Source organism: Theileria parva, chromosome 2, assembly GCF_000165365.1.
Source record: "Theileria parva strain Muguga chromosome 2, complete sequence, whole genome shotgun sequence".
Classification (NCBI taxonomy): Eukaryota; Apicomplexa; class Aconoidasida; order Piroplasmida; family Theileriidae; genus Theileria; species Theileria parva.
Window position 1 is genome coordinate 150,655 of NC_007345.1, and position 16,185 is coordinate 166,839.

The 16,185-nt window shown below is 33.7% G+C and overlaps 8 protein-coding genes across 8 annotated transcripts; 5 read left to right on the forward strand and 3 right to left on the reverse strand.

Annotated features, from left to right (window-relative positions):
• Positions 1-377: 377 nt before the first annotated feature.
• On the forward strand, positions 378-1,459 carry REEP5 (TB2/DP1 HVA22 family protein). Its single transcript, XM_759542.2, has 2 exons — positions 378-1,157; positions 1,229-1,459. The coding sequence occupies exons 1-2, from the start codon at positions 549-551 to the stop codon at positions 1,403-1,405; spliced, it is 786 nt and encodes a 261-aa protein (XP_764635.1). The 5' UTR covers positions 378-548; the 3' UTR covers positions 1,406-1,459.
• Positions 1,460-1,513: 54 nt separating this feature from the next.
• On the reverse strand, positions 1,514-2,625 carry TpMuguga_02g00067 (uncharacterized protein). The gene is made up of 4 exons (XM_759543.2): positions 2,314-2,625; positions 2,044-2,270; positions 1,907-1,975; positions 1,514-1,794 (listed from the first exon to the last, which is right to left on the reverse strand). Exons 1-4 carry the CDS (start codon positions 2,363-2,365, stop codon positions 1,576-1,578), a joined length of 567 nt encoding a protein of 188 aa, XP_764636.1. The 5' UTR covers positions 2,366-2,625; the 3' UTR covers positions 1,514-1,575.
• A 20-nt stretch (positions 2,626-2,645) lies between these two features.
• TpMuguga_02g00068 (uncharacterized protein) lies at positions 2,646-3,892 on the forward strand. Its single transcript, XM_759544.2, has one exon. It carries the CDS (start codon positions 2,838-2,840, stop codon positions 3,870-3,872), a length of 1,035 nt encoding a protein of 344 aa, XP_764637.1. The 5' UTR covers positions 2,646-2,837; the 3' UTR covers positions 3,873-3,892.
• A 23-nt stretch (positions 3,893-3,915) lies between these two features.
• Positions 3,916-8,255, reverse strand: TpMuguga_02g02645 (uncharacterized protein). The gene is made up of 2 exons (XM_759545.2): positions 4,369-8,255; positions 3,916-4,216 (listed from the first exon to the last, which is right to left on the reverse strand). The coding sequence occupies exons 1-2, from the start codon at positions 7,585-7,587 to the stop codon at positions 3,923-3,925; spliced, it is 3,513 nt and encodes a 1,170-aa protein (XP_764638.2). The 5' UTR covers positions 7,588-8,255; the 3' UTR covers positions 3,916-3,922.
• Positions 8,256-9,057: 802 nt separating this feature from the next.
• TpMuguga_02g00071 (uncharacterized protein) lies at positions 9,058-10,330 on the forward strand. Its single transcript, XM_759547.2, has 2 exons — positions 9,058-10,035; positions 10,118-10,330. The coding sequence occupies exons 1-2, from the start codon at positions 9,244-9,246 to the stop codon at positions 10,241-10,243; spliced, it is 918 nt and encodes a 305-aa protein (XP_764640.2). The 5' UTR covers positions 9,058-9,243; the 3' UTR covers positions 10,244-10,330.
• A 57-nt stretch (positions 10,331-10,387) lies between these two features.
• On the forward strand, positions 10,388-12,768 carry TpMuguga_02g02165 (uncharacterized protein; the record flags this gene model as incomplete). Its single annotated transcript, XM_061305531.1, has 8 exons — positions 10,388-10,460; positions 10,516-11,687; positions 11,731-12,025; positions 12,055-12,115; positions 12,205-12,304; positions 12,388-12,483; positions 12,516-12,601; positions 12,693-12,768. Exons 1-8 carry the CDS (start codon positions 10,442-10,444, stop codon positions 12,766-12,768), a joined length of 1,905 nt encoding a protein of 634 aa, XP_061162088.1. The 5' UTR covers positions 10,388-10,441.
• Positions 12,749-14,451, forward strand: DXR (1-deoxy-D-xylulose 5-phosphate reductoisomerase; the record flags this gene model as incomplete). Its single annotated transcript, XM_759549.2, has 5 exons — positions 12,749-12,812; positions 12,923-12,953; positions 12,992-13,171; positions 13,206-14,190; positions 14,321-14,451. 5 exons carry the CDS (start codon positions 12,749-12,751, stop codon positions 14,387-14,389), a joined length of 1,329 nt encoding a protein of 442 aa, XP_764642.2. The 3' UTR covers positions 14,390-14,451.
• On the reverse strand, positions 14,295-16,185 carry TpMuguga_02g00074 (uncharacterized protein). Its single transcript, XM_759550.2, has 5 exons — positions 15,835-16,185; positions 15,661-15,796; positions 15,385-15,573; positions 15,220-15,312; positions 14,295-15,186 (listed from the first exon to the last, which is right to left on the reverse strand). The coding sequence occupies exons 1-5, from the start codon at positions 16,107-16,109 to the stop codon at positions 14,470-14,472; spliced, it is 1,410 nt and encodes a 469-aa protein (XP_764643.1). The 5' UTR covers positions 16,110-16,185; the 3' UTR covers positions 14,295-14,469.

The following is a 16,185-nucleotide window of genomic DNA, read 5'->3' on the forward strand; positions in this document are numbered from 1 at the left end:
TTTATTTTAGATAAAAATTGTAATACTAATATCCATGCAAATTTAACATAGCTAGCTAACTTGAATTAGGGTTATCTTGATTATGCTTAAAAATCAGGAGGAAGACGTACAAAACAGTTAATACATAAATAAATAAGTTAATTTTATAAAAATTTGGAAGAATTTGAGGAAAATACAGAAATTTTGCAGAAATACACTAGTATAGGAAATTTGATTTACTGGGTAAAACTGGACCAATTTTAGCTAAAACGAAGGGAAATTTCCCAAAATAAATATAACTATTTACTTGTAAATTCATTTATTTTTTTTAAGACTATAATTTGGAGATGGAGACATAGGGAGCATTGTTGTGTAATTTATTTTTATTTTTTGGACAAGTTCACTTTATTATCATTTTACCTTTACACATTTAGTTATATTTTTGAAAAATTAAAATTATAATCCATAAATCGTATTATGTACAATATTTTTCTACAATACACCTAACGTCAGTCATATATTAGTCACAACTCTCACTATTTTGTCTTAATTTCTTTCATTTCATAAAAATGAATAGTCCAAAGATCGGTGAAAAAATTACGGATGAGAAACACTCATTTGTCAGGAGACTTTCCAGTAGCATATGTACGAAATCTGCTGAGATCACGAGGATTTTTGACCTTTTTGAATCCTACGCTACAAATCTCAGTTTAGTGAAAACTGCCTCAGAAAAACTTAAGATTCCCCCAGGGATTGTTCTCTTGGGCATGGTTTCAATGCTTTTAGTGTTCTTGATCAGTAAGCTCGGAGGCTCACTAATTTGTGACGCCGTTGGGTTTTTATACCCCTCCTACAAATCCTATAAGGTTCTAAAGAGTTGTGATCAAAGGGGAGCACCTTCTGGATCCAACTCAGCCAAACAGTATGAGACGGCAAGATCGGTAAACGAATCTGAAGATAAGGAAGCTGAAGGAACTGATTCGGTTAAAAAACAGACTCCAACTTCTGTTGTTAGTGAGGAAACCAAGAAAAACCTCATATACTGGAATAAATACTGGGTAGTTTTCTCGCTTGGATTTATTTTCAACTACTTTGCGAACATTTTCCTTTACTGGCTTCCCTTTTACTACGTTCTGAAGCTTGTTTTTATAGTTGTTTTACTTCACCCGAAGCTACAAGTTTGTTTTATTCATTTGCGTCCATGTACCTAGTTACTTAGAACTTAATTCAATGGTTTAAATTTGTTTAGGGTGCTGAGTTGATTTACAATTTCTTGATAGCGCCACTCCTGGATAGGTATGAATCAACCATTGACAATGGCCTTGTATCACTTGAGAAAACTGCAGACCAGGTCTTTATAAAGTACGGGGTTTCCAAACTTTCCGACAAACTCAATGAGTACGCCGAAAAGCACACCACCAGATAATAAGCACCTTTAAAAATTAACAAGCTAAAGTTTGCGTAATTTTAAATTTCACTATATCTGATATTTAATCCATTTAAGAAATAGGGCCCAAATAATATTTTAAAATGTAATAAGGTAGGGGTGATCAAGCGCCAATTGGGTTTAGTAAAGAAAGTAAGAGGGATAACAAATTACCAAGGTGTTTTTTTAAAATTTCTCCTTTGCCCTCTTGGCCTAGAGAATCTGTTATTTCTCAGGCCAAAGCGTTCCCTTGATGCGAATGGACGGCGTCCCCTATTGAAAACTTCCCCGTACATCTCAACAGCTTTCCCCTCAATTACAGTCCCGTTAAATTTTGATATGGCCTTTTTGGCATCGTCTGTAAACTTGTAGATACAGCCTCCAGTACCCTAAACTTTCATTCAACACCTTAAATTTGTGTATATATTTAATAAATTCCATTATGGACTTAATATCTGGTATTTAAATAATCTTATTGTCATTGATATCTGGGATTCGAACCTTGGACCTGTCGGTGTTATCATAATCGACCCAAACTTTGACAACATCACCAACGGAGCTGAACAACTCCTAAAAATAGCTTAGTTTACGTTTTTAGAAATTATGACTTATTAAGTCTAGTTGATTTGTTAAATTACCATAAGATCTTCCTTCATAACACTGTGGTCGAGGTTGGACACTCTAACAATGTATTTGGTTTCTCTTCTTCGTCTTCTGAACGGCTCGTTTCTGTCACTAAACCTCCTGCTACCGCGGAAAAATGACCTTCTAGACCTTGGCTGGGAGGCCCTGTTTCGGCGTGAAAATCCCTTGAAGTTCTTTTCATTTTTCACCTTACGACTTTTCATAACCTTTCCAAGGTCGTCTATATAATTTTTAAACTTATATTTCAGTTGTTTTAAATTCACCTAGTGACATGTCAAGCTTGTTAGCTGTCGTTACAGAGGGGTCAACATCCATTCTTTCTTCTCACAATTATAGAATTTAGTTTGGGAATTTAATTCAACAGATTTTGGTTAATTTATTATAAAGAAATGAATGTAAAATTAACTAGAATATAATTTGGAGTTGTTGTGGAAGATGACTGTCAAGTTAAAATTTTTTGAACAAAAAGATACATTTAAACAAAAAGTTAACTTGAAAAAATTATACTTAGAGTGAAAGTTTATTTTTTGATACCACCTTGTCGCTGTAGCCCCCTTTTGGCATTCTTCTATACATTATGTTTGATTTGGCATCAGTTTATTTATTTTTGTGAATGACATGTAGAAAATTAAATTTATAAAATTTTAATCCCTGTATCATATTCTCATTTGACTAATTTTAGGTTTAATTCATTTTCCATTTTGTATTATAGAATCCTTTAAATTTTAAACCTCCTGTACATTACACTTTTGAATAAAAACCGTTTTAAACATGAAAGCAATTTATTATGAAAGAAACTGGCGTTTGTGAGGTTTGCGGAACCAGGTTTGGGTTTATTTACTGGAGAAGGTTCTGCGCCAAATGCAAACGGACTTGTTGCAAGGACTGCCTCAATTCGGTGGTAAAAGGCAGTGTATCTGATTCGCCTGATTTTGATAGGCTTAAATTATGCTCAGATTGTATTGTTGCCGAGTCTACTACCCAGTCGATTTCAATCCACGAGGACCTTGAGATGACAGGGCAAATCAACTCTTCCTTGAAACTTGAATTGAAACAGAAAATAATGGCTTTGGAGAAGTTTAGGTGCTTTTTGCTTCAAATCGCATCAACTTTCGGACCTAATTCAGATTTACTCCCCAATTCTGATTTATGTAACACCAGTACACTGCATACCACAGATTCACCTACTAGTTCAGATTTACACACAATTAGCGACAGAATACAACATTCTGATTTAAATACACCTTTTGATACTATAAACAACACAGATTTGAGTTCGAACAATTATTTTTCAATTAACTCAGGTCGACATACAACAAGTGACACCTTTGTCAGTTGCGATAGGCTTAGTACCATTCCTAGTATAGAAAACGGGTTAGATAATGATTACTATGACATTGGCGAGCTCGTAAATAAATGCCAGGACGAATTTGAAGGCATGCGAGAGAAGATCAGAGCCATGAGGAGGAGATATGAGAGTTCAATAATAAATGAGGAGATAATGAAGATTGAAATGGACCGCGTAAGCAAGGAACTTGAGCTGGTTTCAAGCGAGCGTGATTCTCTCCGTTCTTCCGTTTCTCGGTTGAAGGTTCTCACCTGTGATATGGAAGACTTGAAACAACAATATGAAGACGTTTTGAACGAGCGTGAAATGCTTTTGGCCAGGTGTAAAAAGCTTGAACTTCTCCTTCACACCCCTAACATCACCCTCAGTAACATTTCAAGAAGCCTTGAAAGTCCCATTGTTAGACGTGACGTTAACAGGAATCGATTCTGGTTATCCTCCCCTTTCTGTCCTCGCTTCTACTCTAACCCTTAATTTTTTAATAAATATTTTTACACATATTTATATATCTGTAAACTAGAGTATTAGATTAATATTGGTCTTTTATTAACGGCGTTTTCTATAGCATCCAGTTGTTGTCTTCTGACATTCAATTCGTTTTGCATATTAGTGTTTTCTCTCTTGAGCTCGTTGTATTGGGTTACTTGATCTTGTAATTCTCGAGTTAGTCTGTTAACTCTTTCTCTCAGGTCCTCGAGTTTCTTGTTTGATAGTTCTAGTGACTCATCTCTTTTTCTCATTTCTGCCTGCATTCTCTTCAACTCTCCTTCCGTTCTGTTCTTTGACGCATCCAAACTTGAGATCTCCATCTGCTTATCCTACAACATATTGTACACAGTGATATAACAGAATGGTATATATATAAGTAACCAAAATCATCTATATTTATATAAAACATTTGTTAAAAACAATTAAATAATTATAAATAATAATAATTGTTAGTATTGTGTATAAATAGTGTATAAAATACCTTTACTTCTTTTTCTAATCTCCCAACTTTAGACCTGAGATGTGATACTTGCTGGTTGAGATTCTTGTTTGCATCGTTAAAGGAGTCCAAAGTTGACATGTTGGATTTGTATTTGTCAGTGAGGTAAATCAACATCTTGTAAAGTGAATCCAGCTGAGTGTTAGCCTTCGAGTTTTCTTCCTTAATGCGATCGTATTCGACCTGGAGCTGTTTGAACTGGACTGAAGTAGCCTCAAGATCTCGAATCTGACTTGCCAAACGGTCAAATTCCTTCATTTGACTTGATATTTTACCCTTCAAGTTCATTATTTCAGACTTTAGAGCATCTCTCTCGGCTAGTATTCTGCCATTCTCATGTCTAAGGCTTGTAATTTCTGCATTAGCTGCTGTCAACGAGTCCTGAACCTGGTTTAAGTTCAAGGTTGTTTTATTTAGAGTTTCTTTCATATTCTGCAAATCCGACTTGTAGCGTTCTGAGCTTTTTGTAAGTTCTTCCTTCATACTTGATATACTACGCTCATATTCAGTTCTGTTAACTCGCATATCAGTTTTAAGTTGGTCGTTTTCCAACCTGAGCCGCTGGTTCTCTGTTTTGTACTCATTAACAAATTTAGTCATTTGGTTATACTTGTCCTTGCTGACCAGTGATTTTGGGAGATTATTGTTCAAAATTCCGTTAACCACATTCTTCTTATAAGTGTCACATCCGTTTAAGTACTGGGTGATAAATGTATCTAACATCACCATCATGTAGTTGGACAAGTCTCTGTTTTGTAACTTTACAGTCAGCGTCAGCGTCATTGAATATGAAAAGCTGCTTGCATTCGATAAATACTGGTTAAAGAGTGAAGAAAAGGCTGGATACGACTTATACATTGTCATCATTCCACACATCACGAGTGTATCTGGCGTCGAATTATGTGCTCTAAGCGCTTCGTAAGATAATACCTTGGCTGGAAATGGGCCTGAAAATAACATTGAATATAAACTATCGATGGTAGGGTTAGTGCCCAAATATAAACTCCTAACGTAACTCAAAACTCTTTGAACATCACCGTCCATCTTATTTTCCTTCTCAACTCCATCGTACTTTTCCATTTCTACCCGACCATAGTTCTTGTACACATCCTTTCTATCATATCCATCAACTACTTTGGTCAACTTCCCATTATCCATTCTGTCAAATCCATTTGCGACTGGACGGTTCTTTTGATATTCAAAGAGTTTTGGCCCTGTTTTTGACACCAAAGTTGAAATGAGTTCCTTCCAGCAATGATTTACAAACGCCGACATCAATGTCAGTCGCGTCAGATCCTGGACAAACTTATCCTGGGTCCACGGCTCCATTTTTAGCTTATTATCCTTATAATAGCTATCATAATCTGTATTGTTGTATTGTGTATTGTACTCGTAGTCGGTATCATTTCCGGCGTATGGGTTATGCGGGGTGAGGTTTAACAGGTCCAGCATAGTGTTGGAGTACTTGAGCTTGTTAATTCTGGGCAAGGTTGTGGTGACGTCACAGCTCATCAGCAGTTTCGAGGCCAACACTGCTGCATTCATTTGCAGGCGAGACTTTCCAAACATTGCAATGTTGAATAGAGCCTCCATCGATTTCTGAATTCGATTACCGAGCTTCATTTCCTGGTTTAACATATCCTTACTCTTTTCCTGGTCATCTCTATAATTATTCTTATAATTATAGTTATACTGGTTCAGTTGAGGGTTGAGAGCGCTGTAGGTGTTATTATTTTCGGGGGAATTTGTGAATTGAGAGATGTAGTTGGCGAATGCGGCAACGAGCTTTGGGTATGAATCGAGAACTGAATTTGTTAGAAGGAGTATCTCATTCGCTAAATCTTCATTGAGGGCGTCGACATGCTTCCAGAAGTTGAAAAGGAAAAGTTGCACAAATGTAGAGACATTAATGTTCGATTCGACAAATCTTGAGAACTTGTGGTCTCTGAAACAGTTGTCAAGGCATAAAACCAGGTGCACAAGATGAGTCATGTCACTGATTTCTCCCACTTCGTTGAACAAGGACCTCGGTACCTTGAATGCATTGGCTGAAATCTCCTGAGGGTCCAAATATGCTATCAATATGTTGGTCCAAAGAATGAGGTTTTTATTCCTGGCGGGAATTGTCCTCAGTGCTTTGCGGAGGCAAATAACTGATTCCAGCAAATCGGATTTATTTTGGGGTGTTACTTTAAGCTTTAAGAGAAAACAGACTACGCTCAAATGTCTCACAAACATGTCAGTGTTACTAGACACTGGTGGGATCATATCATTCTTTCCGCTTGTCCTTGGTTTATCAAACAGAATGCTATCCCTACCATGTTGTGGGTTGTTGCCTGACACGTCCTTTTGCTGAGCGCTTTTGCTTGTTGCCGACTCGACAAAAGAGCAAATTATGAAGACTAAGACCGAGAAGAAATCATCGTATGGTAATTGGGGTTCAGAGAACCAGAGCAATTTTTCTAAAGTGCATAGCAGTAGCATGTAGAGTAGAACTGCTCTGCCCATGGTATTATACTTGGTTAGAAATGTGTAAAAAAGTCGTGATTTTTCAACTTGATTCAATTTAGAGCCCGTTGCTGCCCTGTAAATAAGCCGCATTACATTCAGAAGATATGTCCTCAAACCTTCCAAATTAAGGTTATGATGATTTCCCAAAACCGCCAGTATCGAGAGGCTTTTCATGTGGTCTTTTGTAAACAGTGACATCTCGTTTAATGCTTCAAAAGTTACTTCTGATCTGCCGTACTGGCTAAAATATTGTCCCGTGTCCTTTGGTTTGGTGAAATCAGTTACCATTGATTGAGTAACTAGTGTTTGGACTCTTGGGGCATAATTATTCATTAAATTCTTGTAATGGGCGTTTAGAAGTGCAAAACACTCTGGCGTATTAAGATATCTGCTTTTGTACACATTCCTTTCAAACTTCGAGAACTCTGGTGTCATGAGCGATTCTGCTGAGAATTCTCTCACAAAAGTGACGGGGTCATCAAAAAAGTCTGCCCCTCCGCCTTTTACATCTGTTGCAACTGGAGTAACGTTAGCATTGAGTCGGTTGTTGTTGTGATTAACACCGAGATGATTGTAGTTCATGTGAATAGGCTTAGGATTTAAGGTCATGTTTCTTTGGGGTTCAAAATAACTTGCGGCGGCCGGTGAGGGCCTACCTTCTCCCATTGTAAAAAGACCATCACCTACCATTGGAGACTAAAAAATTTAGTGCTCTACCATGAATATCCATAAAAATTTCAAAATTCCTATAGTACATACAATTTGTCGGACGATTATCACTGTTGGACCAATATGAATTAACAATTAATACTAAAATTGGACAATTGATGTTATTATTTAATAATCAATAGATTACCAGTGGTAAACCTTTTAAATATTTTTAAACAACGGTGGAATGGGCAAACAATATCCAAAATAGGAAATTTTTTTCAAGATAAAAAATTAAATGTCTATAAATATCAACAGTAGTTTGATTAAATCAAGGAGATCAAATTTAACGTTTGCGGCAATTTATAACCAGAATTTTAAAACAAACCAATCCAAATTGATGCCTTTTTAGAATATTGAAACACCATCTAATTCTTACACACCTAAACTCCACTTGAAAACAGCACAATCTTATGCCAAAAACCCGAATTACAGTACGATATGAAATGTATAAAAATTAAAAAATGATTATAATTACAAAAACAAATTACTGTAGAACCAAAAGGGTCATTTTGCTTAAAACCCACAGCAAAAATTCCTCTTATAAGATGTCGTACAGGTAAACTTTGTAACCAAACAAAGGCACCCAATTATTTGTTATATGAAATACAATAGCGATTGGCACCAAAATAGTTAATAAGTGGTTCTTACGACAATACTTAACTTTGATAATGTGGAGTTTGATCATCCATCGTTATGGGGAATTCTCCAGGATATATGTTTTATTTTTGGCTTTTACGTCCATACATTTAACAAAAAATTTAGAATTCGATATTAATCTTTTCTAAACTTTATAATTTAACAACTAAGGTATTTTCCACTATTCCATTTCTTAATTCTTTCCTTTTTTTTTACACTATAAAGAATAGAATTATTTTGTTGAAATCACCACTTTACTCTCACTATTATTCAAAAATACATTTTTAAATATTAAATTATTGATAAGATCTTGATATGAGTCTAAGGTGTTAAAATCTTCCCCTTCATATTACCACCACTAATTTAATATACCATGTGACACCTTATCATTCCATTGAAATTAACAAAAACTCCACTCGTTAACTTTAAATTTTAATTATCTTTCTTCATACTTTTAGTGGGCACTTAAAAACAACTCGAAACTATTATTTCACTTTTCTAAACACTTTTCTAGTTTTTTATCCTTAAATAGTCATTTTATTTTTTTATATTTTGAGGTAATATTAGAAATAATTTATTTTTTAAAATTTTCTTATTTTTATAAAATTCTTCCCCCGAAGTTTATTTTTTTTAACAATTTAATTTTAATTTCCTCTATTTTTTAAAGGTCCTTACACATTTCAAATATTTTAATTTTTTCACTTAGCAATTAATTTTTTAAATTTGTTTTTACCAAAAATTTCATTTTCTATAGTGATGTTTTTGAGTATTTATTCACTCTATTACACCCACATAGTTTGTAATTAATTTATTCTCTGGATTCCATTATAACTTAATTTTTTTACATTATATTAATTTCGTTTTGTTATTGTTTGTTATTAATATTTATTTTAGTCTTTGTTTTTCCATTAAAATACCATTATATACACAATTACTGTATTAACACCTTTGTACATATGAATTTTTATTCAAATGATCAAGAATAAGATAAAACAATAAATGCAAAGTTTTATATACTTTAAAATAGTTTTTTTAATGCTAACTATATTTACGGAATCCTATTATATTACCAGGAGTCCATTTTCACTTCCTTATAATTTATATGTTGGTAAAACTACAAAATTTGAACATTTTATAATCAGCGGGAAGAGAAATGGCAGGGAGTTAATTATAGGAGGAGATTTGGAGGAAGTTCCCTCAATTGTAAAAGAAGTCCAAACTGAGGAATCCAAGGAGTTTGTCGATAAATGCTGGGATAAAGGTTTGAATATTAAAGAATCATTATCACTTTTAAACGATACTTGCGGTAATGACAACGACTCAATCGTAAATAACTTCTTTAATGAAACTTCTTCTAAGTCTTCTGACACAGTTGGTATAGTAAGTAAAGTTGAATCTGTTCCTTACGAAGATTTCTTCAGTGATGATGAAGAAGAGGAACCGATGGAGGTTGATTATGGTTTATTGTCTTATTCTGAAATATTAGTAATACTCAGAATAATAAATGAGAAGATTAACAATTCACAAAACGACATCAAAGCAGAATTGATTAAAAAATTAAAAGATAATCTAAATCTGACTGATTCACAAGCAGATAAACGCCTTGAAAGCCTCTACAAGATGGGAGATTTTTTCATTAATCTAAACAACACTGTTGAAAGAGATCCTTTGGACTTGAACTGGATCCCTAAATTTGAATGTAAAATATATAGATTTCTAAAGGAGAAGGGGTACACACTTTCAAGAGCCACTTGGACTGATGGGTCTGTACTTCTATTACTAAAAGAAAAGGTATCTCCTGTGAACCATTATTTCGTTATTACTAAAACTTTATATATAAATGTGTATGTAAATTTCCGAAAAATATATATAGGACATTCCTGAGAGCCAAATCTCAAATCTTCACGATTCAGTATATTTATTTATGCAAAAGATGGAAAGGACGGAGGAGTTTAGAGGAATTGGTAACATTGGTTTGATGGTATCAGGAAGCGATTAATTGAATCTTTAAATTTTAAATTATGTTAGTTTTAAAATAAATTCCCATCGCACAATATTATAATTTTATAATTTATTAATTTCATTCTCTTTTACACCCTATATTGTGTAAGATTCCATGCCCTCAAAATATTATAATAATTTAAGTACTTTGATAAAATATATCACATAATGGTTAGAATCCATAAACTATGGAATAATGCAGTTCAATCCCAGTTGTAAGTTCTATTTTACAACTAATTCACACAATTACACATTCTCATGTATTTTTAGCCAATGTTACCCTTTTTCTGTCAGTTCGTAAAGGTTTAGAGAGTTGTATTTTAAATGAAATAAAACATAATAAATTCTTGAATAATTTCTACAAAATTCACAAAAATAAATTTCAAAATTCTCAGGATTCTAATACACATCTTACTACAAATTCAGATTATTACGATTACACTATAACTGAAGACATTACCAGTTATAACACAGTAACTGGACTAGCTAGTTTAACAAATTCGCTTCAACTTCCTGAAGAATTTGAAGATACAAATAATAAGTGGTTGAGAATCGGTCATCAGAATAATTCTACAGGTAATTTAGAGGAAAAAACTCCCAAATCAAAGACTACAGTCAGTGTTAAAAGTAATAACTTGAGGGATTACCTTGATATAAACGAACAAAAGGGAGGCCTAGAGATTAAGTGCAACTTTGAGTGGCTTATCAAGAGTTCCCTCTTTTTAAAATCTGCAGAAAGCATATGGCTAAGAATTGGAAACCCATTCAGATGCCATACTCAAGACCAACTCACTACATTCGTTTCAAAATTACCTTGGATTTCTTACTTTTCATCCTCTGATTCAATTGACAAGGTTCCATTGCGCATAATATCCCGTAACTCAAAGCTCTGGTCAAGTCACATAGTACGAGATTGTGTAACAAGAGGAATTAAACAAAGATTAAACTCAGACTTAAAATCTGAAAATAATAATACCACAACACAAGATAAAGGTGATAACTTGAATAAAACTTATAGTGAGGACAGTTGTATATCAGTAACAATAAACAGGAATACTTGTTACGCAGCAATTCAATTTTCAGGGAGGCTCTCACCACGATTTTATAACTATTTGGAGAAATTTAATAACAACACAGAGGACACCCGTACTGGTAGTGACAAGGTTATTGTTTGTGATACAAGTAAAGACTATTATAGTCAAATACCGCTATGGTCACTTTCTGGAATTAAGAAAGCAATATCAAAATCGTTTAACTCATCTCACTATTCAACAAACTTATCAGAAACCAATTTGGAGTCATACGACTCTAAAAGAACAAATTACATAAAGTTTCAAAAGTTGTTAACAAACGACTTTTTGGATACTTCAGACTCTTTAATAGCCGCGTTTTTACACAACAAACATTTGCTTAAAGCTATAGATTCAGATTCCACTGAAACTGTAAGTAAACTAAAATTTAACTCAGTTCATTATTTTATTTTAGATTTGGGACCCGTTCTGTGGAACTGGATTAGTGATTTGCGAACTTGTATCCCTCGTATTATCACTACCAAATTACACACTTGATAATACCAATACCATAACCTCACTAGCAAAAACGTTTTTCACACAAAATTCAACCCAAATAAAGTCTTTGTTTGATCAGTATACTAGCAACTTGGGTCAGAAAACAAAGAATTTCAAGATTGTAGGATCTGACACAAGTTTAGTTAATTTATCAGAAGCTAATTCTAAAATTTTAAAATTCATTTCATACTACAACGATATACTAGATTCAAGTTTGTTTCAAAACTCTAAATCATTGTAGGTAAATTTGAAGCCAACGATTCGATTTTCTCTAAAAATTCTACACTCTATCAATCGTACAGGTTCAGATTTAAATTACTCCACCAACTCGTTTATATATTAATTTAACACATATAAAACCTATAAACAACGGTTTAATTGTTAATTACAGCAAATTGCCTGTTACGATTCACAACTGTTCCCCAGAGAAATTATCTCATTACATGACCAACGCTACCATTGTGACAAAGTTTCCGTACATTGATTCAAAAGTAAGATACAACTAGATAAATATTAGAGAAATCGTATAAGAAAAGTGAAAATTAAAAAAACTTAACTATATCTATGAGTTTAGGATAAAGGAAAGTTTGAAACAATAAAGCTCTGCAAATTATTTGGCCAAGTAATCTCGTCCAAATCTGACTGGAAAGGCGTTTTTGTAATTTCCAGGGTAATTTACCTAAGTTTAATAGTTAAACTTAGGGTAATTTTTTCGAGTACCACAGTGGCCTTGAGTGGAAGACGTTAGTTAAATCAACAAACTCAAATTCTGAAATAAAATTACTTGAGTTAGTTATTCTCAAAATTTCTATTATAATATAATTAGTTTTATCAAATTTTGTTATAAATATCAATACACTTTATTTACGTATATCATAGGTGGACTGGAAGAACCAGAAACTTTAAATCAGTTCAGGATAAACTCGATCAGCTCAATGAAATTGACTTCGTATAGTATACTTTTATTACTATTTTCATTACCAAATTCCTACTCTTTCTGTAAGTTTTATATTCTTATGTTTAAATAGTTTCACTGAATTTTACATCAGTTTTATTACGTAGTTACCCACTGTTCATACAATGTATATTTGTTTGTAATTTTGTTGCAGTTTTCAAGAGTAGAAATGCTCCCTTAAAAGTGTAAGTTGCTTATGGTAATGATTGTAATCATGGTTTAGATTTTCTGGTCCCATTAAGGTGGCAATTATGGGCTCAACTGGTTCAGTTGGGACACAAGCACTGGACGTTATTAGGAACATAAATAAATTGGAAAGCAATTCAGGACCAAAATTTGAGGTTGTAGCACTAACGGCAAATAGTAACTATAAACTACTGTCTCAGCAGGTTAACGAGTTCAGGTATTTTAAAAATTTAGTACCCAATGTTAATCAGGCCTGAAGTTTGCCACATTTTAAAAAACTACGAAAAAATGCCTGAATTATTGAAAACCAAGTGTAAAATATTAAACGAAAAGTCTGACTTGATGGATTTATGTAGAAATTTTGATTATGACATAATACTGATGGCAATTTCAGGCTGTGATGGGATAGAACCCACACTGGCCGCAGCAAAAAGTGGTAAAAAAATCGCACTTTCAAATAAAGAATCGGTGGTTTCTGCTGGAAGCCTTTTAAGTAAAGTAGTTAAGAAGTCAAAAACAACAGTGCTACCGGTGGACTCGGAGCATAATGCAATTTTTCAGTGTCTGGATGATGGCACAGTTGATACCAGAAAATCAACTTACGTGTGTAGCATATCATCGCAGGCCCTAGCTAAGGTTAAGAATTTAATTTTAACGAGTAGTGGAGGTCCATTTAACGGCAAAAAATATACGGAGTACAAAAACCTAAGGAGTACAGATAATATAAATCACCCGGTTTGGCAAATGGGCTCTAAGATCACTGTTGATTCTTCAACAATGATGAACAAAGCACTAGAGGTTTTAGAAGCGCACCATCTCTTTGGACTACCTCTAGATAGTATTAAAATCCTAGTTCACAAGGAGTGCGTTGTTCATTCTCTAGTTGAGTTCATCGACAATTCAGTGCTGTGTCAAATGTATTTGCCTGACATGAAACTTCCTATATCTCATGCATTGCATTGGCCTAACAGGACCAAAAATGCTCTTCCATCACTTGATTTAAGGGGCCGAAATCTCAGTTTCAAGGAGGCCGACTATGAAAATTTCCCATTTTTAGGTCTCGGTTACGAAGTTGGCAGGATGGGTGGTCTTTACCCTGCAGTTTTCAATGCTGCCAACGACGTTGCAAACGGTTTATTTAGGTCTAATAAAATAGATTACGAAAAACTTTACCAGATTGTTCGTGAAACTGTAGAGTCGTTCAATAAACCTGACCTCAGTGATGACATTTTACAGGTTCCTCATACATACATATATAAATACTTATTCATGTTGTACTACAGATCGTTAATACTACAATCCACTTATAATATAAATTATTTATACTATAGTGCTTTTATAAAAATTAGTTTTAATTCTGGATTAGGACATATTGTACGCCGATTCATGGGCAAAAGATACTGCAAACAGAATGTATTCCAAGGTGGCAATTTGACATTTTAATAAACCACCACTGTTTTTCACTTTGTTAACAAATTATAATATTATAATTCAACATATACTATGTTAATGATGTTAATGAGTAGCTTTAAAATTCTCTTTCGACTCCAGTGCCAGTGCTATTTGCTCAAGATTTTCCTTATCCTCCAGAATTGTTTCACCTTTGGGTTTTATAACTTCACCCGAGCTCTGGCATTTGTAATTGTAAGGCACTCGTTTTAGAAATGAAAGGTCATTTGGGCAGGAATCCAAATTATTAATAAATCTTGAAAGTGGGCCTAATTTCTTAGTATTTGGGACCTTGTACATTGAAATTCCATCATTTTTATAGTGCAAATCATTTAAATCCCGATTTCTCAAATTAGAGTCTAGGTCAACTATAAACCTCCCTGTTGAATTTATCTTTATTCCCTCTACATTCTTATCATTCATTACATCATATCGAACCAAGTTAGTCTCAGTACCTAGTGGTTTAGAGTATTCCATTCTAAACTGGATATCTCTTGTGGTCAGATCCTCTATTTTATCTATTTTATTCTGGATATTGGGAGAATAAGAACCATCAAATGAACAAGGTGGATCAGATTTGATATCAATTTCAGCCTTGTTAATCTTTTCGAGCTTAGAATTTTCATCTGGGATCGAGTTGTCTTCCAAGTCCTGTACCCACATGTATTCCTCATCAACTCTTTTCCCTTTACCGTATAGTTTATTGTACAAATTCCTCTGAAATGATGTCATGTATGTAGTTCTTTTTGGTGTTATGTTATAGCCCTTGGGTAAATTGAAAAGCTAACATTAAAATTAAAAAATTAAAAAACTAACCTTTTCCTTCAATAATTCAAGTTTCATCATCTCTTGATCCCTTTTCACTCTGCGCAACTCCCTTAAACAAGCATCATCATCACCTCTAGGTATCTAGAGAAATTATTAATCGTTACGTAGTAATTAGCTGGATTGTGTATGATAAATATATAAAAATTGACTAACATCAGTTTCAATATTGTAATCCTTAAAATAGTTCTTTAAACAGTTTAGAATTGATGTTACTGAAAAAAGCTCTCTAAATGCGAACTCTGGCACTACCAAATCATTGCCGTTTAAGTGAATTTTACATATGGAGTACATCCCTATCATTAAAGCCCCCAAATCAGAAAGGTCAGGCACACCCCTTTCAACCTATAGAATCCATAATATATTATATACAAATAGCGTAGTATATATATTCAATTCATAATTTGTGTTTCAAATATGGGTTACTTGTACCTGTTGGTATCTTCTGCATCTTCCTTTTTTTACACATCCTCTGCAAACCTGAAGTTCAGGAATGCCGAAAAAATTCCTTAATTTTTTGGAAGATTTCATAATATTGGCAGGCATAGACTCAATCGGAGGAAGAATCCTAAAATTAAAAATTTAGGGAATTAATTTTCAAAATACATCTTTTTAGTAGGACAAATAACCGGGCATTCCATGGAAGATAGGTTTAACAAGTTCTTCTTGTCATTTATTGATAAAGTTTGAACAAATTTGGTTAAGGACTTTGATCTAGTGGCATTGAGGATTGATTTTTTCAAATCGACCCTGTTGAAGGATTTGGATGAATCCAGTCCGCAACATTCTTTAGCGAAACTGACCAAATTGTCCATAAATTTAAGGCATTCTTCATTATAAACTGAGCCTGAAGTGAGAAGTGGAGTTTTAACATTTTTCATAACAATAAAATACAAAATAAGAAATATAAAAATAACACGTGTTGTGTAGAAAATTCCATGTTCTGCACAATTTACA

What these genes read in the sequence shown, in the direction of transcription:
- REEP5 (XM_759542.2), top strand. Translation starts at nt 549, where the DNA reads ATGAATAGTCCAAAGATCGGTGAAAAAATTACGGATGAGAAACACTCA. An exon ending in TACTTCACCCGAAGCTACAA is followed by an intron (nt 1,158 to 1,228) that starts GTTTGTTTTATT and finishes AAATTTGTTTAG; the next exon opens with GGTGCTGAGTTGATTTACAA.
- TpMuguga_02g00067 (XM_759543.2), bottom strand. Translation starts at nt 2,365, where the DNA reads ATGGATGTTGACCCCTCTGTAACGACAGCTAACAAGCTTGACATGTCA. An exon ending in TTATGAAGGAAGATCTTATG is followed by an intron (nt 1,976 to 2,043) that starts GTAATTTAACAA and finishes AGCTATTTTTAG; the next exon opens with GAGTTGTTCAGCTCCGTTGG. An exon ending in ATAACACCGACAGGTCCAAG is followed by an intron (nt 1,795 to 1,906) that starts GTTCGAATCCCA and finishes ATGAAAGTTTAG; the next exon opens with GGTACTGGAGGCTGTATCTA.
- TpMuguga_02g00068 (XM_759544.2), top strand. Translation starts at nt 2,838, where the DNA reads ATGAAAGAAACTGGCGTTTGTGAGGTTTGCGGAACCAGGTTTGGGTTT.
- TpMuguga_02g02645 (XM_759545.2), bottom strand. Translation starts at nt 7,587, where the DNA reads ATGGTAGGTGATGGTCTTTTTACAATGGGAGAAGGTAGGCCCTCACCG. An exon ending in GATTAGAAAAAGAAGTAAAG is followed by an intron (nt 4,217 to 4,368) that starts GTATTTTATACA and finishes AATATGTTGTAG; the next exon opens with GATAAGCAGATGGAGATCTC.
- TpMuguga_02g00071 (XM_759547.2), top strand. Translation starts at nt 9,244, where the DNA reads ATGCAAAGTTTTATATACTTTAAAATAGTTTTTTTAATGCTAACTATA. An exon ending in TTCTATTACTAAAAGAAAAG is followed by an intron (nt 10,036 to 10,117) that starts GTATCTCCTGTG and finishes AAATATATATAG; the next exon opens with GACATTCCTGAGAGCCAAAT.
- TpMuguga_02g00074 (XM_759550.2), bottom strand. Translation starts at nt 16,109, where the DNA reads ATGAAAAATGTTAAAACTCCACTTCTCACTTCAGGCTCAGTTTATAAT. An exon ending in ATTTGTCCTACTAAAAAGAT is followed by an intron (nt 15,797 to 15,834) that starts GTATTTTGAAAA and finishes TTTTAATTTTAG; the next exon opens with GATTCTTCCTCCGATTGAGT. An exon ending in TTGAATTATTGAAGGAAAAG is followed by an intron (nt 15,187 to 15,219) that starts GTTAGTTTTTTA and finishes TTTTAATGTTAG; the next exon opens with CTTTTCAATTTACCCAAGGG.